The sequence below is a fragment of the Heloderma suspectum genome, chromosome 2 (assembly GCF_057233095.1).
Source record: "Heloderma suspectum isolate Gila_16-S chromosome 2, 16-S_ref, whole genome shotgun sequence".
NCBI lineage: Eukaryota > Metazoa > Chordata > Lepidosauria > Squamata > Helodermatidae > Heloderma > Heloderma suspectum.
Genome location: NC_139459.1, coordinates 165,302,486 through 165,326,681, shown reverse-complemented (window position 1 = coordinate 165,326,681; position 24,196 = coordinate 165,302,486). Strand labels below are relative to the sequence as shown.

The window sequence follows — 24,196 nt, the reverse complement described above, 5'->3', positions numbered from 1 at the left end:
ATTCAGGCACCTAAATGTAGAAGCGTCTTTGAAAATCCCAGTATTTTTGATCAGGTTCATATTGGTTTTCTTCCTAACACTGTTCCTAAATAGGACCAATGGCAAATGCTGCAGCCCCCACTAGCACACCTCAGAAACTGATTCCTCCTCAGCCAACAGGCCGTCCTTCACCAGCACCTCCGGCGGTACCTCCAGCAGCATCCCCTGTAATGCCTCCCCAAACCCAGTCTCCTGGACAACCAGCCCAACCTGCCCCAATGGTGCAGCTCCATCAGAAGCAGAATCGTATCACTCCAATCCAGAAACCAAGAGGACTTGACCCAGTTGAAATCCTTCAAGAGAGAGAATACCGGTAAACAAATGGCATTTTCTATTATATCACTTTGCTGGTACTCTCCTGGTAACAAGTTGACTCTTTAATGAAAGCAGAATTCAGTTGAGTGACTTGTTTGGGCCTGTTGGTGGTACTACTAGTCTTGGGGCTCATTGTGCTAAGTGGCCTGTCATGCTACAACCATGAGAGAATCTGTTAGCCTGTGTTTCCCCTAATATTATATTAGCATTATAAAGCATTATAGCTTTGACAGTATGTTAACATTGCCTTATTGCAGAGGGGTGGGTTCAGGTATCCAGAATGTGTGTTGATGCTCATCTGGTTTCCCAATGCCTTGGTACAGCCTATCCCAAGCTGATGCTGTCCAGATGTTTGAGGCTATTAACTACACATAATTCCTGTCCATGGGCCAGGTGGGCTGGGGCTGATGGGAGTTATAGCCCCCAGAGTACCTGGAGGGCACCACATTGGGGAGGTCTGCCTTGGTGGAGCACTGCTGCATCTGATAGCTCTTGTTTAGACAAAATATAAAGACTTAAACCTTTAAAGTAATTGTATGTCTTAATCTACCATCTGCAGACTACAGGCTCGCATTGCCCACAGAATCCAAGAACTTGAAAACCTTCCTGGGTCCCTGGCTGGTGACCTGCGAACCAAAGCAACCATTGAACTTAAAGCACTACGACTGCTTAATTTCCAGAGGCAGGTAGGTTGTGCCATTACTAGAACTCTGTTGCACAGGACTGTTTTGGAAAGTGGAATTAAATCTGGAAATTGGAATTAATACTACATGGTTTTGTAACTTACTGCAATTGTAAGGAATCATGGTTTCTGTTTGACTAGCTTCATTTAAATAACATCAGAATTTTAAAATGTGAAACCCACGTCCAGACCTGCCAGATTTAGTTAACGGGTTGTCTGGAGATGTTTTTGTTTAGACTTGGACTCTCAATATTGTACTAAATGAATTGTTAGGATTGCCAATACTGTTTTGTATTAGTATGAACAGATACCTTGGAAGGAAAGGATGCTAAGACTGCTTTGGTTTGTCAGCAGTGGAGTTAAATAAAAATCACATTAAATAATGAGGGCGCTTTCCTTACATGGGGCTGGGAATGGTGGCTGAATTTCCAGAGATGGCTGGGCTGTGTCATTCTTAACATCAAGGTCAGAATAGGTGGAGAACTTTGATGCTCCCCTCTTCCTTTCAGCATGTGGCCTAAAGGGTTGCTTGACATGTCTGAATTTGTTTGCTCCTCAGACAGAGTTCTAAAATGTGTGTGTTTTTGTTCTGTCACTCTGTGGCCTGGATTGGGTGGATGGATGTGGATGTAGATGGATGTTTGGTCCTGTATTGTGGCAGGTAGGAGCAGAGAGCCTTTTGGACCATTCCAGAACTTTGTTTTTGTGAAGTCTAGAAATGGGGGTGCAGATATCCAGATTTTTAGTACCCTCTGGCACAAAAACAGAGAGAGGAAGAAATGAGGCCTAGTGACTTGCTTGAGGATTGCTGAAGGGAACATAAGCAGGCTTCTCTTTTCATATGAGCTTCTAGGACCTGGCAGTTTCCTCTGCTCATTAGTCTTATGACTCTTAATGTCCTTTTACTTCCTTTTCCAGCTTAGCTCCCTCAGTCCACCATACTTTCAGTACAGCTTGTTTTACAGTGCTTCTATAGCAAATTGGTCTACCACCACTTGCAGCAGCAGAGCTGCAAATCAGCATCTCAGTGGTTTGTCATGTTCCCCCCCAGTCCTTGGAAATAATGTTTTGCAAGGGTGTAGTGTTGTTTCAAAGGCATTGTTGGGGTGCCACCTTTTAACCCACCATGCCTTTGAAATGATGCTGCGTTCTGATGAAGTGTCATTTCAGAGGTGTTAGGAGGGGGTATGCTGGTCTGAAGGTACACCCATTTGGGGCCTGTCACCACTAATGGCGGCGGACCAATTTTTTATGAAAAGAGTGAGCACACAAGCCTTTCTGCTATTTGTTAAGGTAAGCACTCTCTAGGGGGCAACATTTTTAAGAATTCCTTTTAGCCTATGACAAATACTGGTGTGTGTTTTTCAGCTCAATTTCTGAAGTGTTTTTTTCCTTCCACAAAAAACAAAATGAGTTGAAAACATTTGGTTTAGCACTACCTTGAAAGTGCCTGTATAATTTGGTCTGGTTTCTGCTTTAAATTTTACAATGTCATCCTTTATCCCATTTTCTCTCCCACTTAAAAGATACATTTGGATTTGGAGGTTCATTTCTATTATGTCTGCCCTTATATTACCTTTTAAGAGATGATACAAACAGCTGAGGCTTCAATAGTGACTTTACCTTTTGAAGAGAAAATGGCTATATAACCCCCAGTTATGCCTTCATAGATAAGTTCTTCAAAATTCACTCTTCCCTCTGTTCCTCTTATTTTTCTATTATTTAGCCCTTCTTCACCCCACGCATTGTTCAGGGTCCGTTTCTTTCCCATTCAGCACCATATCCAACAACACCAACTCAGAGTAAATAGCTTGCCCTGCTTTGATCTTTCATTCCGTACATCAACTGGTCAGTGGCTTAGTTTGCATGTCACAATAACCCAGGTTTTTCTGGGTTATTGTGAATAAGGCTGGTACACGCTGCCTGATCGCTCCCACTGCATGTGGGAGCAGCTAAACAACCCATGGATCTTACATTTGTGGTTTGCTTAGCATAATATGTGAACCAGGAACTCTGGTTTGTCTCTCCCCCCAACAAGCCAGAGAAGTAATCCAACAACAAACTGGATTATTTCTTTTGTATTCTCCCTCATAAAGGAAGTACAGTTTTTAAGGAAATTTAGCTTAGTTCCATTCTCCTTTCATTCTGTCTGTCCTTCCAGATTACGAACTTGATTGATTCCTCTGCCCTGCCCTGCCCCAATTCCATCATCTCTCTCTGCTTCTAGTCTGCTGAGTGCTTCTGCAGGGAAAATCTCAAGGCTGTCCTGATTTCCTTCAAATATGGAATCGTTTACCTCAGGGGTCCCCAACCTGTTTGGACCCATGAACACATTTGGGCATTTGAGAAACTGCTGTGGGCACCACCATAAAATGCCTAATCAGGGGATCGATGGTTTGGCCTCTATACCTGTCGCATTTGTGGTTCTTAAGCTGTGTCATATTCAGCAAAACCTTTTGCTTCGTGTCTGTTGGACACCACAATGTCTTTTTAATAGGGAATTGTCTAATTTAGTTATTTGCTGGCAGTGCAATACAGCTAATGCTTGTTTTAAACATACATTTTGGAAGTGTCCAGTAGTTGCTTCTTTTTGCGGGGATGTTACTACACAGAAAAAATTGTACTGGAACAGGCTTTCATATTCACTGATGTACCTACGCTTTTAAATTATTTTCCTGCTTCATGGAAATTAATGAATGGTCAGTGTAAATGGATTCTCTGCACCTTTTGACAGCTGAAAGACTGATATTACAACACTGGAAAGATAAGCTTTCACCTCCTATAATGTAATGGATTGAGGACCTTACAACACTTTCAGTATTTGAAAGGGTGACATTTAGACATCACCTTCAAATGAATACTTATTTGGACATTTGGTATGCTTTTGTTGCAGCCCATGTATAGTTACCAGGAAGTTGTAGTCATACAAATCCATGTGTATATATATATATTTTTTAAAGGGGGGAAATAAAAAATAAAATTTGGGTGCCTGTACACGCCGTGTTGGGGACCCGTTCGCAGGTGCCATTGCAGGTTCCCACAGGCACTGTGTTAGAGACCCCTGGCTTACTTCAGCTCTTCTCTCTTCCTTGTTATCAACTCCCCTCCCCTCACTGTCTGCTGCAGATCTTTCTGTCTTTAATGAGATGACTGCTAAGATTTGTTGTGAATTTTCCTTGCTCCTGGTTCCCTCACCTCTCCTTCCTCCCCTATTTTAGGCACAACTGACTTTTCTTGTTTCCTTTTGCAACCCCATAATCTTCTCTTTAACCATTATTTCCCCATCCAGTTCTTTACCTTCCTTGTCTCTCATTTTTTAATCGATCATGGACTTCCGCTTTTAAGTGCACCCAGATCTTCCCTTAACCCTGGCTTTTCTTCCATCGACTGTGCCATTTCCCTCCTATCCTGCCAACTTGTCAATGAGTAATTGCTTATCTTCGTCTCCCTCCAATCTGTTTCGGTTTGGCTGCTCTTAGTAAAATTTCCAGGGACAATTTTCTGGCTGGGACCATCAGTCTTTTCTTTGTTCCTTACTTTCCTGGATTTCTCTGTTGCCCTTAATACTGCTGCTAGCCTCCTCTGTTAGGCCCTGTCCTCCATGGACCTCTGAGACTCTGTCCTTTCCTTTTTTTCCCTCCTGGTCAGTCTTCCACTGTCTTGTTTGGCAACTTCTCCTCTTGTTTTCCTTTCCATAACGGCAGTTTGTGGGTGTTGTGCTTTGCTTTTGCTTCTATCATCTAAGCAGTGTTCAACACCCTTAAAAATAGGAACAGGTGGAGCTACTTGAATAACAAAATAGAAATACCAAGATCTGTTTTTTCAGATGTGCTCCATGTACGTATGCATGCTTTCTGCCCTACTCAGAGTTTGAGTAGGTGGGATTCTGATGAGGTTCAAAGAAATGGCAGCAGCATTAGGTAAATCACAGGGCTTTCAGCAGAGCCATGCTGGCATTTTCTCTGCTTAAAGCGACAGTCTGATGGTTGTGGGTACAGCTACTGCTGGATCCTCCAAATGTACATATTTGGAGGTATGTTGCACTTACCTTGCTGATTATTTTCCCTTGTCCACTGCTGCGTTTATCCCTTTTCTTTCAAAGTATCTTTTATGTATGTTTGAGATCCAAACCATCTGGGGGTTGGGGAGGGGTGTTGGAACTCTTTGGTTGTGCCAAAGACGCTACTGTTACTGGTCCACTCTCTCTCCTCAACTTGCAGCCATGGGTTGAATGTTTCTTTTTATATTTTTGCCCAAAAGCTGCGTCAAGAAGTTGTGGTGTGCATGAGAAGAGATACTGCTCTGGAAACAGCACTGAATGCTAAGGCATATAAACGTAGCAAACGGCAGTCCCTGCGGGAAGCTCGCATTACTGAGAAGCTGGAGAAACAGCAGAAGATTGAACAAGAACGGAAACGTCGGCAAAAACATCAGGTATGCGATTCTTCTGCTTTTACTTGAAATGGCGGTATGAAGAAGACAGTGGCAAAAAAAGGTGCCAGAGGATATTGTAAAGTAATATTTGTATTTTATTTGCTGTCATTAAGTTGTTGACTTTTGTAAAAAGGTAACAAACAGCAGTCTAATATGGCATTTGGATGTCATGGTAAATCCTACTTTAGCCTAACATCAGTGAGCTAAGAGAAGCCTCAGGCTTGCATGCTCCCTCCAGCATGGCCATAAGGAAGAGTTTGGAAGCTTTTGCTTCCATTTTAAACTTGGTTTCCATTTTCTTTGATCCAGCAAACTGTGATGAGTGTTAACATTAGCTTGTTTCAAGCAAACCATAGTTAACATTAACTACAGGCCTTTGCTTGAGATACCTGGGTCCCAAGTTGTTTAAGGACTTTTTAATATCATACAAAACCTCTGGGAGAGGTAATCAAGGAATTTGGTGTCATCAGACTCAGGTGAGGCTGTGCAGGTGCTGGATTGGTGCCTGGAGACAGTAATGGGTTGGATAAAGGTCAATAAACTCAGACTAAATCCCAACAAGATAGAGGTCCTGTAGGTGGGCAGTTCTCAGGTCTGGGAATTGGGCAGACAGCCTGTTCTGGATGGAGATGCACTCTCTCGAAAGAGCAGGTTCATAGTCTGGGGTTACTCCTCAGTCCAGCTTTGGAGTCATTGGAGGCACAGGTGGCTTCAGTGACATAGGGTGCTTTCACCCAGCTACAACCAGTGTGCCAGCTACATCCATCCCTGGGCAGAGATAGCTTAGCCATAGTGATCCATATGCTAGTAACCTGTTTGGATTATCATAATGCGGTTTACACGGGGCTGCCCCTGACGATGATCCTGAAATTACAGTTGGTGCAAAAATGTGGCTGCCAGGATGCTTCCAGGAACAGCTGTCAAGGATCATAGAACACTGATCCTGAAAGAACTGCATTGGTTGCTTGTCTGTTTCCAGGCTGAATTCAAGGTGATTTGAAGCCAAAACGTCCTAGTCCAAGCCAAAGGTTCTTTCTGTTACTTCTCACTGGCTATGCGAAAGGTTCATGTTCCCCTCTTGTTCAAGTTTGGCCACATACTCCACACCAGAGAGGGGATCTTTTTGGTTCTCTGGGTCCATCGCAATTTCAGGGCATAACCTAACCCACTCACAAAAGATTTGAGAGAATAAAACAGGAAGATCCCCATGTGTACCAACATGACCTCTTTGGGGGGTATGACAAATGAATAAACTAAAATATTATCACTAAAGGATTATCAGCAGGGCTTATGCTCTGCACTTAAAAAGAAATGTTAAAATTCTGCACTAAGAAAAGCTGTGATCTGTATAATTTCAGTAATTTGCATAACTTAACCTTCTAGTTGTGGACAGGGGGCAAAGGGCAAGCCAGGACACTGAAACCCCAAGCCACAGAAACTGGTGTTGTGCAAGGTTGCCCCCCTTCTGGTGCCCCCCATCCCCCAGGCATTACCCAGGCACTATTTTTATTATTTTATACCCTGGTTTTAAAAATAAAATGTTTGTGAGCATCTTCTAAGAAGCCTTGCTTTTCTTGTAGGAATAGGGAAGTCTTGGTAACTTTGCATAGTGCTGCAGCAAGGAGGAGGAGGGCTGCAACAATGGAGGCAGGGAAGTAGGTGGCTTATCCATTGGCTGTAAGGATAAGTTGGAACTGAGAGTGCAGAGGAGCAGCTGAAAAAGCTACCAGGAGCTAAACTGAGGGACTTTTGCTGTAGACGGAGAGTTTTCCCATGGGTGCCAGTGTTGGGCCCAAACAACAGATGTCACAGGAGATCTGTAATAGAGCCCAATGTTTTCAGTATTTTATTTTAAAAAAACCCTCCATGTCATTTTTCCCATCTAAAATTGCCCCATTGAAGATGCTTATAGTCCCCGGGTACCTATTTCCCCCCCCTAATAGCATTGATGGGCTTTTTAGATTGGGCTGGGCAGACTTCAGGCTTGTGGACTCTACTTTGTTTTTTACTGGAAACCTAAGATCCACCAACCGGAGCCAGGTGCAAAAGACATACACTTTGAATTAAAGAATTCTGAGCCCAGGAATTTGTTTTGAGTATCAGAACTGAACAGAGCTCAAAGTCCTTCAACATAAAAAGATCCACTCCTGGTTATCCTAAGCTCTCTTCACTTCATCAGCATAATTTATGGCACACAAGAGTTATTTTGTTGTTGCTGTTGGTAAACCACTGGGAGTCAGAAATGTTCTTCCCTTACATAAGGACCAAATATGTGTGAATCAGAAGATTTGTGATCACATTTCCCAGTTTTTATTTTTACTTTAAAGTAGGAATTGGGGTGGAGGGATTAAGCATTTCCTCTTGTCATTTCCTTTATCTAAACCAGAGGGTAGATCTGGGTCAACTGGTAGATCTCTGGGTAATTTGCAATAGATACGGATGGATTTCTGACTGGATAGCAATGATTGTTACCACAGCCAGACCCAGACTTAGTCTTTTACACTTGGCTGCCGGAGGTGCCTCTAACCCTGTCTCTTCCTGATCCCCTTGACTTCTGTCTTTTGTGAGTACTCACATCTTCTCTTCGCTGGGGTTGCTCCCATTGGGAGGTTCTGGGCAGCTAGGTGCACACTGGGCTTCCTGGAGGTCCCTTCAACCTGAGACCTCTGTTGCTCTCCGCATTGTGGAGATAAACCTAGAAGAAATTACAAGTAGAATTAAGATTTAGGTTGGAGGTCCAGAAGGAAGCCTTAATTGTTGAGGTGATAAAACTCTGCAACAGTCTTCCAGAACATTTGCAACAGCTAAGAATGTCATAGGGCCCTAGATAAGTTGAATACTTTTATGAAGGATCTTGTGTGATTGCTGATACCACAGTTGTAAAATTTTTCCATTTGAAGAGTTTTTGCAGTACAAAATAATAAGCTTTGTCGTGTATTTACTTATTTATTCGTTCATTTATCAATTTTCTTTAATTTTTTTCTTTTAGGAATACCTCAATAGCATTCTCCAGCATGCCAAGGATTTCAAAGAATACCACCGATCTGTCACAGGCAAGATTCAAAAACTTACAAAGGCCGTGGCCACCTATCACGCCAATACTGAGCGTGAGCAAAAGAAGGAGAATGAGAGAATTGAGAAGGAGAGAATGCGCAGGTTGATGGTAAGGCTTTCTTTGAGGTTAAAAAGTCATAAAATGTTCCAGACTGAGTTGTGTAGGCTCAGTTTGGTAATGTTTTGCATTAGATCACTCTTGTTCCCAGTTTTTTAGAAATTAAATATTTTGTGTGTGTATGTGTTTCAAGGCTGAAGATGAAGAAGGGTACCGTAAGCTTATTGATCAAAAGAAAGATAAACGCTTAGCCTACCTGCTTCAGCAGACAGATGAATATGTGGCCAACCTCACAGAGCTGGTGAGACAGCATAAGGCTGCACAAGTTGCAAAAGAGAAGAAGAAGAAGAAGAAAAAGAAGGTAACTCGGAGTTAATGTAGCTTGTTATGATTGGTAACACAGATGAAATGCATGCTCTGCAGAAACAGTTGGGTCAGATGCTTCTCATTTCAAGCCTGCTGCATATTGCTGTTGCCCCCCAGTTGTGTGCCTCAGGGCAGGGCCCAACTCTGTAAACCCAACGTTTTGTTAGAATAATGGCTACGAGTGTTTCACTTTTAGCCAAGCCTAAGTACAGGCTCATAGCTGCTAAAATGTTAATAACAGCAAGCGTAAGTGCTAGAATGCAAAAAGTGAGAGGGCTTTACATAACCTCTTGTTAGCAGCACCTCCCAGACACACAGCTTTAAAACTGAATGATGTGGGTCTGAGTAATACAGTCGGGAAGTGATATTCACAGTTTAGAGAGAACTCAAGTGGTGCTTTCATTCCTTGGCATTCCTTAAATCTGGCATTAAAAGGGCAGGGTTGGAATCACACTGTTTTTTTATTCCAGGCTAGGATCCAAAACGTAGTGCAAGACTGGCTGCATCTCCTGAGGGGTTGTTAAGTGTAGAAAGAGCAATGACAGGAGAGCTGTGACTTCACAGCCAGCTGCTGCAGGGGCTCCGGTGGCTTCTGCTGCTATTTCGATTGTATTGCAATGTGGTCACATCCTCAAGAACCTCCAGCGTTGCTAAGCTGGTAGATCATTCTCACCCATGAACTCTAGAGGAGTCAGCTGAGCACAGATGTTATTCTGAGGAAAGACCATACAATGGAAGAAGTTGTGCAGGGCAAGAATTCCTAGGAGAAAGCCCTGTTCAGCATTGGTTGATGCAAGCGGAAAGCAATTTGGCGGTCATTCTAAGCGTCCAGCCTAGCCTGTTGAGGAGACCAGCTTGTGTAGATTGACATAACTACCACAAGGGCACACATGAACTACTGGGTGCATTCAGTTCTCTGTTTTGAGGCGACTGTCAACTAAATGTGCCCTTGTAGTAGTTAGGTCAATCTATACAAGCCCATCCCCCCTCCAAGGTTTGGATGGAAGCTTGGAATGCCAGCCAAGTAGCTCTCAGCTTGCATGAACTGACGCTACATGGGGCTTTGTCCTGCTGGCATTATTGAAGGCATTTAAAGTATGATAGCAGAATGATTAAGACTTCTCTGAATGTAATCTGTTCATCAGGACCTAGATTGCGGGGGGGTAGCATCTTAACACGTACAGGTATTTCCTGAGACAGTGTGTAGACTCAATTTTCTACAGTTGGACTTGTTTGCATCCCCAGATATACTTGAAAATGGTGTGTTAGCCAGACTGCAGAGCATTGGGGCTCAGGGCTTCAAATAATTCTCCATCCAGTGACTGCAGGTCCTATTCCATGTATCTCCCCCGCTCCCTGCTGCTCCTCTCCACACACACACTTTCTAGAGTTGAAGGAATACTTGGTAAAGTGCAGCTAAAGAAGGCTCTGATGATACTTGTGATGGAGAAGGGCCTGGTTCTCTAATCTGGTTGAGCTCTCCATTAAATGATTGTGGCTGAGTCTGCCTCACTCAAGTAGGGATCCATTGAGCATCCAGATGATGCATAGCTGTGCCTTGTGGCCTGGTGTTGGACCCTTTTGAAAAGAAGAATAAGATTACTTTTTCAAGAATTCCCAGAGTAGGATCTTATGAATCGGACTGGAAAGTTTGCATAACTCATGCAAGTGCAAAGGGCTGAAAGCCTCGGAGGCAAATGGCAAGGAGGACTTGACATTTCTGCCAAGTGGGGCTTGAGGGACTTTTGTCCAACATGCTCAAACATCTGTCTATGACTATTATTCTAATTACTTTTGAGAGGAGTACTCTTCTTTGTCCAGGCATTCACCTCGGTCCACACACAACCTCTTCTCTATGGAATAGGAGACAAACGTTGACTCGACTGTGAATCTTCGTTTCACTTCAGTGGGAAGAAAGTGGGCTGTGGGTGGGGCAGACTTTGTGTCTTGTTCCTTCCAACCACATCTTTGCTGTTGACATGATTTATTATTTATTAGCTAAATTTATGTAACTGCACCGTAAAATAAGTTCTCTGGGTGGCTCACAAAACAAATACAAATGAAATACAATACAAAACAATAAAAGCTATTCAAAACGTAATTTAAAAGCAGATAATAAGGGAGAAGCAAGCAGGGAGGATGTTTAACCCTTCCAGTGCCCACCACTATTCCTCTGCAAACCACTCCCCAGCAACTTTCCCCCATCTGAGGTTATATTTCTGGACAAGTGGAAGGGAAAGCAACTGGGGGGAGTGCAGGGGAAAGGGTTAAGCACTACTATCACCCTGCCTGGTGCTTTCCACCTGAAAATACTCTGCCTCCTGCCTTGCATGCTGACAGCAAATGAGTGATTGGGAATCCTCTATGTTTTGTGATCGAATATTTTCGTTCTGCCGTCAGTCTGGCTAATGTGCTGCTACCATGCGGTAGTTCTACATGGAGAGAACAGGTGTTCCTGCAGTCTGGAGTAATAGAATGAAGGCAGATGGATATAGACAGGGGATCCTGTCAAACATTTTTCTTTATTGGATTTTAGCAGTGGTCAGGCATTAGTGTTACTTTTTCTCCTACACTGCTTGCATTTGCTAGAATTGTTCTTTCTCCCCATCCCCCACTGGAAGCAAGCTCTGAAACTGGATGGGAGCACTTCCAGCTGGAAGGAATACATTCAAATAGTCCTCCCTTTGTAGGCAATCGGAGGCAGAAACCTGTCCTGGGACACTTTCTTTCCACTGTTAGAATGAACTTTTGCACAAAGTTCACCATACTTGACTTTTTTTTTGTCAAGCTCTTAACAGTGCAAAAGTACTGAATGCATTTCATCAGCATAGTGTGTTTTAAAATGCTTTTCAATGACAGATGCTATTAATGATCTTCCTTTGTTTCCTTTCCAGAAGGCTGAGACTGCAGAAGGGCAGACACCAGCAATTGGACCAGATGGTGAAGTAAGAACTAAAAATAATTTGCAGGTCCAAATTGTACAGATTGTATTTTAATGTGAATGTCTGGGTGTTTTTTTTTAATAATAAGAGAAACGTAGGTTGTTTCATATTTGGACTAGCAACTGTAATGTATGCCTTACTGGAGTACTGCTGTATGTGCAGCTGGTTTTGAATGTTCTTTTGGAGATGTAGCTAGTGGACCTGTTGTTGGGAGTTATTGTGGGAAGCACCTTCAGCATTCTCTGCAAGGTCTTGTTGACTTCTTATGGCTTTGTGGACACAGTTCTGATCAGTGGCCATGAACCTAGAAAGCCCTAAAGCAGGAGTGAGCAGCTTGTGGCTCTCCAGATGTTTTCGCCTACAACTTGCATCCTGCTTCACCATTGGCTATGCTAGCTAGGGCTTATGGGAGTCATAGGTACCTCATCAAAAATGTGCCACTTTTCCTAACAACAAAATGAGTAGTGTGATCTATTGGATGAAACAGGGAGATTATACAAAATTTAAAATTTCAAAATCTGCGTAAGTTTCTCCAAGACCTTTTTTCCTCTCCTCAAATTCCTAGCTTTAGGAATAGAAAGATAATTCCAGATTTATTCTAAGAGAACAGGAGTCAAAAGGTTTAAAATACATCTGCTAAAACGTATTATTGTCCAAGGCCTAAGGCATTCAAGATGTGAAAAAGGGCTTCCCATTAAGTAGTAACTGAAATGTATATGTTCTTGAGATTTCTCATTAAACGTAGTTGCTGAATGTAGAACTGCAGCTTTAGATATACGGGTGTGAATGATAAAAAGTTCATTAGGATGGCGTAATACAAGTGTATAGTAGCAATTCCAGTTAGTGGTATATAAATAATATGAAGAAAAAATAAAGCAGATGTTTTAAGAAACACCCTCTTGCAGCATTATAGTACAATATGCAAACTTACACATGCAATGTCAGTGTGATAGACCTTCACACTGATCCCAACCCCCACCTCTTCCTTCTGGCAAAGTTGCTAGTGGCGTTTCTCTGTAAAATCTGGACAAGGGATGGATTCTTCATGTTTCCCCACTCTTTTCATTTTGTCTCTGAAATGTAGTGTGGATCTTTCCAAGTCAGATTTTGTGGAACAGAATTTAAGAGTATCCATGTACAATTACCAGCCATTCCTAATTTGATCAGTCATCCAAAGGAATTACATTTTAAAAAAGAAAGACACACAGAGGAATTATTAGTCATCTATATTGCAGAAAAATACATGCATGCACGCATGCACACCTACTTGTAAATGTATGTTAAATTTATTTATATATAACTGTCCTTTATTGTCAAAACTGCCTAGCACCCCTGTTCTCCTACTTTCCTTCTGACATCAGTGTCAGTTCCTCCCTGGAAAGGATTCTTTCCATTTAGCAGGCAGGGTCTTCATGGCCTGCATTCTCATTTTTTTTTCTCATAAGCCAATTGTTTCTGATATTGAATCTTGAGCAGATTGATATCATCTTGCTCGTCCTTCATAAGGACAATTTGGGGGCTTCTGTCAGTTTTTTCTTCAGCTTGGAGCAAGCTAGCTGTTCTCTTTCAGCTTTTGCTGAAGTCATCTGAAGTTCCTCAATATGGGGGCAGTTCTTCTTGGGCTTCTTTAAACTTCTGTTTCAGCTCTTCATTCTCATTGGCCAAATTAGCCACATTACTGATTAGTCTCTTCATTTCTTCCAAATTTCCTGTTGTGGCATCCTTTTGTGCAAATTCCTATTTGTGCGTAGCCATAAGTTCTTTTGATCCTCTTCGTCTTCCCCACAATCTTTGTGGGTGAAAGCCTGCAAGAGGAAAAGAAGAAGGTAGCAATGAATTCTTGTATGCAGACAGAAAGACCAGAGATTCTACAGACTAGGTCTCAGGACCAGCTGGGCTCTCCTGCTGGTCAGAATCCAGTTGCATGGGTGAAGACAGTTCGCTGAGTCTGTTGGGCAACAGCAGAAATCTGGGTGTGTATTCAAAACTGGAAGTCATAGACACAGACCACTGAGTCACTGGGCTTGGTTGAGTAAGTTTGGGGATTTGGAATAGGATTTGGAGAATACTCTATTTCAGTGTTCACAGGGGAGAATTTGAAGTTGGATATATTATAAAATGTAAGAATATCTGGTCTTATACCTTGTAAAGGGCTTTGCCTCCATAATAAAGGAGTAGCCCTACATCTATCATTGTATCAAAAGACTAAAATTACAAAAGGGCTAAACAATAAAACACACTCCGGGAGAGAGCGGAGGACAGGAAGGCCTGGCGTGCTATGGTCCAGGGGGTCACGAAGAGTCGGACACGACTTAACGACTGAACAAACAATAAAATGTATATAAATATTGGTAAAACAAAACCTGTCACCTGTATTGCAGGAAAAAAAAACCCACACAGCCCTACTCCTAAATGTCCACTAAACTGAGTTATATATAACTGCCCTTTAGAACCTGACATCAGTGTCAGCTCCTCCTTGGAAAGGGTTCTTTCCATTAAGCACTTCAAGCAAAGTCTTCACAGCCTGAGTTTTCATTTTTTTCTCATAAGCCCACTGTTTTTCAAATTGCTTCTTGAGCAGATCGATGTCGTCTTGCTCCTCCTTTATTAGGGCAGTTTGTTTTTGAGCTTCCTTTAATTTCTTCTTCAGCTTGCAGCAAGCCAACTGTTCTCTTTCTGCCTTTGCTGAAGTCATCTGGAGATCCTCCCCGATGTAGGCCAGTTCTTCTTGGGCACCTTTCAGTTTCTATTCCAACTTTCACTTGTCCTTGGCCAGATTAGTACATCGCTGGCTAGTCTCCTCTGTGTTTGCTCCAAATCTGCTATTGTGGCATCTTTTTCTGCAAGTTCCTGTTTGTGCCGAGCCATAAGTTCTTGCATCTTTTGGTGCTTTGTCTTCCCCACGATCTTTGCGGGTGAAAGCCTGCCAGAGGAAAAGGAGAAGGCAGCAATGAGTCTTGAATGCAGACAGAAAGACCAGAGATCTTACAGACTGGGTCTTGGGATTTTGGAGAATATTCTGTTTCAGTGTTCACAGGGGAGAATTTGAAGTTGAATATGCTGTACAGTATATCTGGTCTCATACCTCCTAAGGGGCTTTGCCTCCGTAATAAAGTAGCCCTACACCTATCATTTTATACAAGGACTAAAACTACAATAGGCTAAACAATAAAATGCATATAAATATTGGCAAAGCTAACAACTAACTAAACTAACAGCTCTAAATAACTCTAAACTATTAGATTACTGCAAAGATATTTTCAAAAAAGAATAAAGCAGCACACAAAATCTAAGCATCTGCTCTGTCAGTTAGGAATGAGTACATTCATGCAGCTACTGCGATGACCTCATATAACTTACCGGCATTGTTGAGCAAGCATGGTCTCACTGGGGGAAGGCAGAGAGGAAAGGGGATTGGCTGAGGAGATGCTGCTGGTTACAGGGGCTCTGGCACTAGCCTTAGGATCCAATATTTCAGTGTATCTTTCTTGGGAGTGTCCACAGAAAGTTTAGCCTGAAAAAATGTTAGGGCTGCTAGATGACCAGATAAAAACCACCCCGGCCTGCTTTTATGCCTATTAGAAAGGATGGATCTGCAGAAATCGGCCAGTGAAGCTTCTTTGTGGCGTGGATCTAAACATGATCACCTGCTCGTTGCTGGAGATCAAAGTGCTGTTGAAGGCAAAACTACAGCTCAAAAGATGGCTAAGAAGAGCTCTGTGCAACTGGAAATTCATCCCTTTGAATCTTAGCTTGCAATTTAACAAAACAATCCCAAGATGATCAGAAATAGTTGCTAGTTTTTGGAAACGAATGTGGTATTGCCACAGCAGTTGCATAAGGTCTGATGGACCTCTGCACAATTGCTCTGGGATATAAGCAAATATCCTAAACAACAGAAAGGCTCTCCACATACCCTATGAAGAAACATAAGAGTGCAATCCTATGAATGTCTGCCTAAGCTAGTGAGCTTCATGGCTGAGTGGAGATTTCAGTGTGGGGTTCCCCAGTTCTTCACACTGTCCATTACACTGCACTGGTTCTCAGTAGACAATAAATTTTCTTCTACAAAAGTAAGCAATGTGTATTTTTTCATAAAATGATATTTAAATAATGCCTTTAGTGGTTCCTGCCTGTGCTCCCACACTCATTTCTTTCTCCATTTTTATCATAGAATTACATTGTGGAGCTATGTATTAGGATGGTGACACTTCCTTTGTAGAAATATGGAAAATATGCTTCACATATATTTGACAATGCTAAACCAGGCCTTCAGCCTACAATCCAAAGCAGCAGCAGAAAACCAGGCCTGAGGGAGGTTTCTTCCCAGCTGAGGAAGAACTGGTGAAAACTAGATAGCAATTCTTCTTAGGGACAACTAATCAATGCATAGCATCAAGGCCTGCTCAGTTGCTAACAGATGATGGGTAAACTAGAACAATTATAAATGCAAAATCTAGGGGGCAATGTAACAAATAATGTAATGCCCAATTGGGGCAGAACAAGCCATGCTCAAGCTCTGGGTTTCCTCCTGCACGGAGCAAGGCATTGGACTAGGTGGTCCACAAGTTCCTATCCAGCTCTGTGGTTCTGTTCTATGATTCCTTCCCTGTGGTGATTTCCTGAAGCCCTCCTCTTCAGCACTGCCAGGCAGACGCGGGGTTAAGCACCTGTGTCTGCCTCAGAAGAAGTAGTTGTGTCCTGGGACAGCCAGTGTAATAGGCCTGTGTGTCAAGTATGTATGGCAAAGCCACAAATGCTCATGCTTAAAAAATATAGGCAACTGTTCGACCTGTGTTGTTGATGTTTTTAATATCCAGTGGAAACACAACCCCAACAAAAAGCTCTTGAAATACAGTACTTTTCCTGAAATTGAACCTGGACTGTGTCGAAGAGCAGCCCTTTAAATGTTCCCAGGAATTTGGCTTTCCCTCTCTCTGCAATATCTTTGCTTGCACCCTCAGTGGAATTTTATAATGCTGAAAGCCTTCTGAGTATTATGGGGGCTTGTTTTCAGCATTTCTAATCTTGTGCCGTGGTCTCCTCTTGGCAGCATACCAGGAATGTGATCACCTCAGAGGAGCCTCCCTTTTGGTACCCTGCCCCCATGTGAGAGAGAGAAGGGGGAGTGACTTGTTTAAGATGGCACTTGTCAACCACAGTTTTTTATCACTACCATTATTAAAAACTTTTCTTTTTAATGCTGCCTCAGGGTTAGTTTTTATTGTCTGTGAAAGCAAATTCTTCAGTTAATTGTTGCAATCCTACCAGCTAGGCAGGATCTTAAGCATCTTGTTTGACTTAAAAAAAGAAAAGAAAAAAGGTTCTCAATAAAGGTGTTTGTGGCTTTGATCTAAACACAGATCACCTGCTCATTGCTGGAGATCAAACTGCTGTTAATGGCCCCCAATTCAAAAGGTGACAACCGTACAAGAAATTCCTTTCATATGGGAATTAATCCTTTTCAGTGTTAGTGTGGAATGTAACAACCTTATCCGTTGCATATGGTTTGCCAAACTTTTATGTACTACTTTCCAATTTGCTGTTGGTATAAGCTGTCCTACACAATTGAAATGGTGTACCATCTGTCTTATGAATAAACAAGAGTAATCCTATGGATGTCTACTTCAAAGTGAGTCATTGAATTCAATAGGGTTACTCCCCAATCAATGTGGATAGGATTGCAGCTTTAGGCTGTAATCCTGTACCCATTTAGCTGGGAGTAAATCCCATTGAACATAATGGGACTTAATGGTGCAGTCCTATAAATGTCTACTCACAAGTAACACATATTAATGTCATTAAGAGATTTAAGAATAATGTTTCACCAAATTGATATGTCCTCTTAATAGCTTGGACTTCAGTATTTCATTCTGATCTTAACAAATTAGGATTTGACATGGAAGGTAGGATGACATACATAGTTCTTGTCCCCACCCCCACCTCGCCATGTTATCCTTGCAACAATCCTATGAAGTAGGGTAGCAGTGGTGGTTGGCACCTGTTAGTGCTGGTGGGTGGAGGTTTTGCCTCCGGAGGTGGAACCAAGGCGTCACCAGTGGTGGTGCCGTCCTTTGAATTTCCATATCACAGAAATGGGAAACTTGGATACATGACCTTTAAGATCATGAATACTAAATAGTGTGTGTGGGTGGGTAGGTGGGAAATCCACACAGCAACAGAAAAGCATTATGTTCGACCTATATTCTCCTGTTCAAACAAGAACTCCCATTGCACAGAGAATCAAGTGACTTTAAGATCATGAGTGCAAAACGAGGGTGGGGAGAAAATCCACACAGTCATAACAACCACAGTCCATTGCAAATAGGACACAGAGAGCATACTTGCAAAGCTGAGTGTATGATGGTGGGATAAAAATAATATCCTCAGAGCCACACAGAAAGGCAGCCTTTGGAACCCAACAGCAAGTTCTAACAGCACCAAAATCTTTTTTTTTTTTTTTGCATGAACATCCTCACCACTACCCCCTCTCCATACCTTCTGAAAAGTAACATTGAGTCACACCACAGTACGAAAATCCAGCTTATGCTTGTCTACTCACAAGTAAGAAGGACTGGATTACTCAGGAGTAAGAATGACAGCAACAAAGTTCTGAGAGCATCCAAAATCCACCGCTGCTGCTCTCTCTCAGCATGGGAACCATCTGTATGATGGAGAGACATGAAAGAAGCAGGCTGCCAGGACTGGCTACTGGGCACCCTTCACAGTGCCCTATTTTTACCCATTCCAGCGGGTCCTTTGGGTGGGCAGGGGGGTGGAATTTATGCTCATATATTGCAGCAAGGCAGAGTGCTCCCTCCCAATGCTCTACTTCCCTGCCTCCTCCCAGGGCCCTAGGACTGTCAGGAATGCTTGATGCATGCGTGCCCAAAGCACATGCCCAGTACTGACCAGAGCAGGAAAAGGTAGTCACTCGTATCCTAGAGCAGGAAGTTAGAAGTGCAATAGTGCACATGCCTCTCATGAGGCAGTTTTATATGATAAGAAATGTCAGAAAAAATACTGACAAGAGGGGGTTGAGTTTAGATGGGTGCTGCCCCGTGCATCCCAACATTAGGAACTACTTCTGTAGTGTTGGCTGAGAGCAACTGGGCCAAGATTACCTAGTGAGATTTGTGGCTGAGCAGGAATTTGAATGTGGGTCTCTCCAGTCTAATACTGTCCACTATGCCATGCTGGCTCTCAGGAAACAAACAAAAGTTTTTGAAAAGGTAAGTGATGTCTGATTTTTCGTAAATGATATTTTGACAGAGACATTATTGGCTCCCTCTTGTCCTTCCAGGCTCACGTTTTTCCTCTTCAATAGTACCATAAAATCAAATTATTGCGGAGCTGCATTGGATGATACTTTGTGTATGGAAATGTGAAAATGTGGTTAATATCCAGTTGTACTTTTTCAGCCTTTAGATGAAACCAGTCAAATGAGTGACCTGCCTGTGAAAGTGATTCATGTAGAGAGTGGGAAAATTCTAACTGGCGCAGATGCACCAAAAGCAGGACAACTGGATACCTGGTTAGAAATGAATCCTGGGTAAGCTGCCATCACATCTCTCACAGTATTTTACACCAGAAACAAACCTGTAAAAACTTCCTTTTGTTTTGTGTGTTTTATATATCATATTAATGTGGTGGTCTGTTATCCCTCCATTTTGAAACCCTGATGTGGTTCCAGAAAGGCCAAAAAAGCCAGAATCACAGGCAGTGTGTGTCACGGTGTTTTGCAAGCTTGACAGCTTTCTGCATTTGATGCTCTACTCAGTGATTGTCAAGAACAGCTAGCCTCTAGGTTTATCAACGTTAGATGGCTTTAAAAGGGATTAGACAAATTCATGGGGGATAAGTCTAACAACAGCTATTAGTCTCGGTAGCTAAATGGGACTTCCAGATGGGAACACCAGTTGCTAGGATGTGCAGCAGGAAAGCTTCCCCATGGCATCTGGCTGGCCACCGTTGGGAACAGGGTGCTGGGCTAGATAAACCGTTGGTCTGATCCTTCTTTGTATGTACTTATGCTCACTTCCATGAAGCCTTCCTTTGGGAGGAGGGTATTTCATCACATGCTTTAGCATGTTCATGAGGAAGTGTTCTATTTGTTTTCATTTCCCCCTTCTGCAACATGGTACTGCTTTGGAAATCCCTTGCTTTGAGAAAAAGAGAAAATTGGATTTTCTATAAATTTCCATTGTGTTTTATTATAAGAGAGTAATTTATCATCTTGTTCTGGACAAATTGGAGAGGATTTCTTGTAGATGACAGGCTCTAAGGGGAAAAGAACTTTCTGGGAATGTCCCATTTTCTCTGTTTAAGGGTTTCTTTAATGCAATTGATGTAAAATAGACCTTACACCTCTTGTGTTTGCCTAATGTGCATTCTAGAAATGTCCCTTTTCTAGGAGCTAAGACCCTCTTCCCTCACCTCTGTCTCAACTTCCCCTGTGATTTCAGAAGGGAGGAACAACCCTAGTCAGACTGCCTTCCTACGTACGACTCAGTATAAAGAATATGTCACATTTTCCTGTATAATACTTGTTACCAATATTAAGAATTTTAATATCTATTTAAATAGATATGAAGTAGCACCAAGATCTGACAGTGAAGAAAGTGGATCAGAGGAGGAGGAGGAGGTAAGAAGGAATGGTTTGACTCCCAAATAGTTTTCTTGATCCATTTCTTTAGCAAAATTAGAGATATAAATATGCCATGCTTAAAGGATTTTTTAATCTTTGCCTGAAAAATACCTTGATGTTTCTCTTGTACTCTTATTTCTGTTTTCAAGCAGAGCCTTCTTATTTGCACAGACAACAGAACTCATGTGGTGGTTTATTTTCAGCTTCATGTTGCTGCTTTTGGCTTAAGTATCTCATAAAACAGGCTAGTAGAGCTGAGCTGCCTCTGTGCAGCTCCAACATGTAAAGTTTCTGTCTGCGTGGTGAAGGTAGATTGCCAGGTTATACGCCATGACTGCTCAGTCTTGGTAGGTGTGGTATATTAACCATACAGTCTGACCTAACTATGTTGGAGGAAACTACATCCCACCAGAGAGGTGTGTGAGCAATCACATGGGGAATATGTGTAAAGCAGACTTAATAGCATATGCTCAGTGTCTTTATTGAGTTGTGCTGACTTTAAGGCCATGTGCAAATGTAAATTTCTTGATTGCTTGAAGCAAGAAGATCAAAAGCCTGCTGTTGAATCATACACTCCCTCCCCTTTCCCCTCCCTTCTGAATCATGAATTCCTGCTAAACAGCCTCAGTTAATTTTTATGTCAGTAGTGGCATTATCCACAGTTAAGGCTAACCAACATTCCTACTTCCCTAGAACTGAAACCAGCTCGGAACCCTACTCACCTCTCTGAACCCCTTCTCACCAAGAGCACACTGCACTTCCTGACCCTGTGAACCATGTAACATCCTGCAGAATATTCTGTGACATCATGGCATCTCAGCCAGTGTCTGTCTGTTCAGCCTCTCTTCTCCCATTTCCCTCTTCAGTGCCTCCGTTTCCTCAAACCATCTCCCTTAAGCTCTCTTTTGTCATGTCCATGCCATTCAGATTCATTCCCTGTCTTTTCCTGGAGTCCATCCTTCTGGTTTCCCATCCACTGTCTCTAATCTTTAAACTTTTGTGACATAGCAGCTCAAGCAGATAAAAGCAAGCCAGTGTGTACCTCAGGTTTGTCCTTCTTTTGAGTTTCTGCAAGTCTTTCCTCAAATACTACTGTGTTTCAATTAGCCTGCATGTAGCTCATTCATATTTCTGTGACTATAGTCACCCACAAATGGTATCCACATAAACTTTGCATTGAGAATTATGGTATACATAGGCTTAGTTTCTTAAGAACATAAGAAGAGCCATGCTGGATCAGACCAAGGGTCCATCTAGCCCAGCATTCTGTTCACACAGTAGTCAACCAGCTGTTGACCAGGAACCCACAAGCGGGGCATGAGTGCAACAGCACCCTCCCACCCATGTTCCCCAGCAACTGGTGTACATAGGCTCATTGCCTCTGGTACTGGAGGTAGCACATAGCCATCAGGACCAGTAGCCATTGATGGCCTTTGCCTCTGGAAATTTGTCCAACCCCCTTTTAAAGCCATCCACATTGGTGGCCATCACTACATCTTATGGGAGTGAATTCCATAGTTTAACTATGCGCTGTGTGAAGAAGCACTTCCTTTTATCTGTCCTAAATCTCCCACCAATCAGCTCATGGGATGACCCCATTGGGTTCTAGTATGATGAGAGAGGGAGAAAAATGTCCCCCTATCCACATTCTCCACACCAGGCATAATTTGGTACACCTCTATCATGTCTCCCCTTATCCTCCTTTTTTTCCAAGCTAAACAATCCCAGCTGTTGTAACCTTCCCTCATAGGGAAGATGTTCCAGCCCCTTGGTCATCTTAGTTACCCTTTTCTGCAACTTCTCCAGCTCTGCAATATCTTTTTTTAGATGTGGTGATCAGAACTGTACACAGTATTGTGATACCATCTCCTGTTGGTCACAGTATATTCCACTAGTGGAATCTTCCTATAGTCTCTCCTCTTAATTTAGTTTATCATTTATTTATTTAAAGCATCTTTGCCCTGCTTTTCAGCTGAAAAGGCCCCTAGAGGACTTACAGAAAATCAGTAACAAGCAGCATACTCCCTGCCTTTAGGTTTACAATCTAAAAGACATGACACAAAAGCAAAAAAGGATAGCAAGGGAAGAGAGAGAAATTCACAGGCACCAGTTCTTAAAGTTGCAAAGTTCTTATAACAAGCAGCTTGAATAGAAATAGTTGAGGGAGGAGAGTAGCTCGATGGAGCTGGCTGAGTCAGTGGAGGGGCCCTGAGGTCCCATTTCTCTCTGCTACAATTTGATGGAAAGGCTGCTGCTCGGTGACAGTTGAGGGAGGAGCCTGATGGAGCTGGTCCCTCAGCAGAGTCAGTGGAGTGACTTTGTAGTCCCAAGACATTTTAACTTATCATATTCTATCTATTGTGTCTGACGAGGCCTTAATTTTGGGCAGGAGGAGGAAGAGGAACAACCACAGCCTTCTCAGTCTGCTTTGCCTGTGGAGGAGAAGAAAAAGATTCCGGATCCAGACAGTGATGATGTCTCAGAAGTGGATGCAAGGCATATTATTGAGTAAGGCTCCCTTTGTCCTTCAGAGTCCATGTTTTTATTAGCTGCTGTCTTTCAGTTTTCCCTTTAAAGGTAGGTGGATATGCAGGGTGAGTGTATATGGAGTTCTCCCCTCAAATGGGGGAGAGCAGCTAGCACTGAGATAGGCCCATCCTCTGGACCTGGAAAAGCAGGGTCTAGATTTGGAACTGAAGGAGGAGGGGCCTCGTCCCTTGCTCCCCAGATGACATGTTAGCTTCACAACAGGAGGCAGGTCTTAGCAAGACTCTGTATTTGAGAGCCTGCCAAAATGAGTAAATAAATACACACAAGAAAATATCAGTGCCAGGAGCAGAAAGAGACAGGGTGCTAGCTAAAGGGACAGGAGCAGAGGTTGCCCCCTTCTTCTGCTATCTCTTCTTGCCCAACCTCTTCTGTGGCCCACTCTCCAAAGAAACAATAGGAAAGACTCCCCACCCGCTGCAGGGTAGAGTAATGTCAAGGGATAGGAGTGCTCTCCCTGTGGCACAGGGGATAGCTAGGCAAAATTGCAAAGCTACTCCAGGGGTAGGGGTAAGTGTTGGGGAAGGAGTTGTCACAGGCATTACTCCCCATCTTCATAGAGATGCTGATACAGAGGACATGGTGGATTTGGGACTACAGCTGTTCCTGATCACATTTATTTTATGTATGTAAATTATTTATATTCTGCCTTTCTGCCTGACAACAGCCCTCCAAGGGAGCTGACAATAAGTGAAAATTAATACGTAATAACACACAAAAAGAATCTTTTAAAGACAGTGGTGACTTATGAAAGCTATGAGGAAATGATGATTTAAAATACTTCTCCAGGCCTTACATGTTGCTACTGCTTAGGCTATTCCAACTGCTTTTCTTTGAAGGTTTCATGATGAACATATGGGAGAATAGTGCCCCCCCCCATGTGTGCTACCTAGCAACCAGCGTCAGATAGCACCAGATGTTTTTGCATCTGGGAGTGGGGCATCTCTCTGCCCAATCTACAGTTCATGGCTCTTCCTGGTGGCAGGGGGGGCTGATGGAGGCTCTGGTTGGACAGTGATGAGAAATGTCCACTCCTTGGCCTTAGATGCTGCTCAGATGGTACAGGCATGATTGCCCCAGGACAGGCAACATCATCAAAGACCTCAGCCGAT

The 24,196-nt window shown here is 42.8% G+C and overlaps 1 protein-coding gene across 1 annotated transcript in view; it reads left to right on the top strand.

Annotated features, from left to right (window-relative positions):
- SMARCA4 (SWI/SNF related BAF chromatin remodeling complex subunit ATPase 4) overlaps nt 1–24,196 on the top strand; it is a 91,648-nt gene that overhangs the window by 24,179 nt on the left and 43,273 nt on the right. The window contains exons 7-15 of the mRNA XM_084835713.1: nt 94–352; nt 914–1,040; nt 5,297–5,470; nt 8,460–8,633; nt 8,776–8,943; nt 11,843–11,893; nt 19,312–19,442; nt 20,477–20,534; nt 22,927–23,045. Of these exons, the coding sequence (XP_084691839.1) occupies nt 94–352; nt 914–1,040; nt 5,297–5,470; nt 8,460–8,633; nt 8,776–8,943; nt 11,843–11,893; nt 19,312–19,442; nt 20,477–20,534; nt 22,927–23,045 (1,261 nt within the window). The remainder of the gene's footprint in view (nt 1–93; nt 353–913; nt 1,041–5,296; nt 5,471–8,459; nt 8,634–8,775; nt 8,944–11,842; nt 11,894–19,311; nt 19,443–20,476; nt 20,535–22,926; nt 23,046–24,196) is intronic.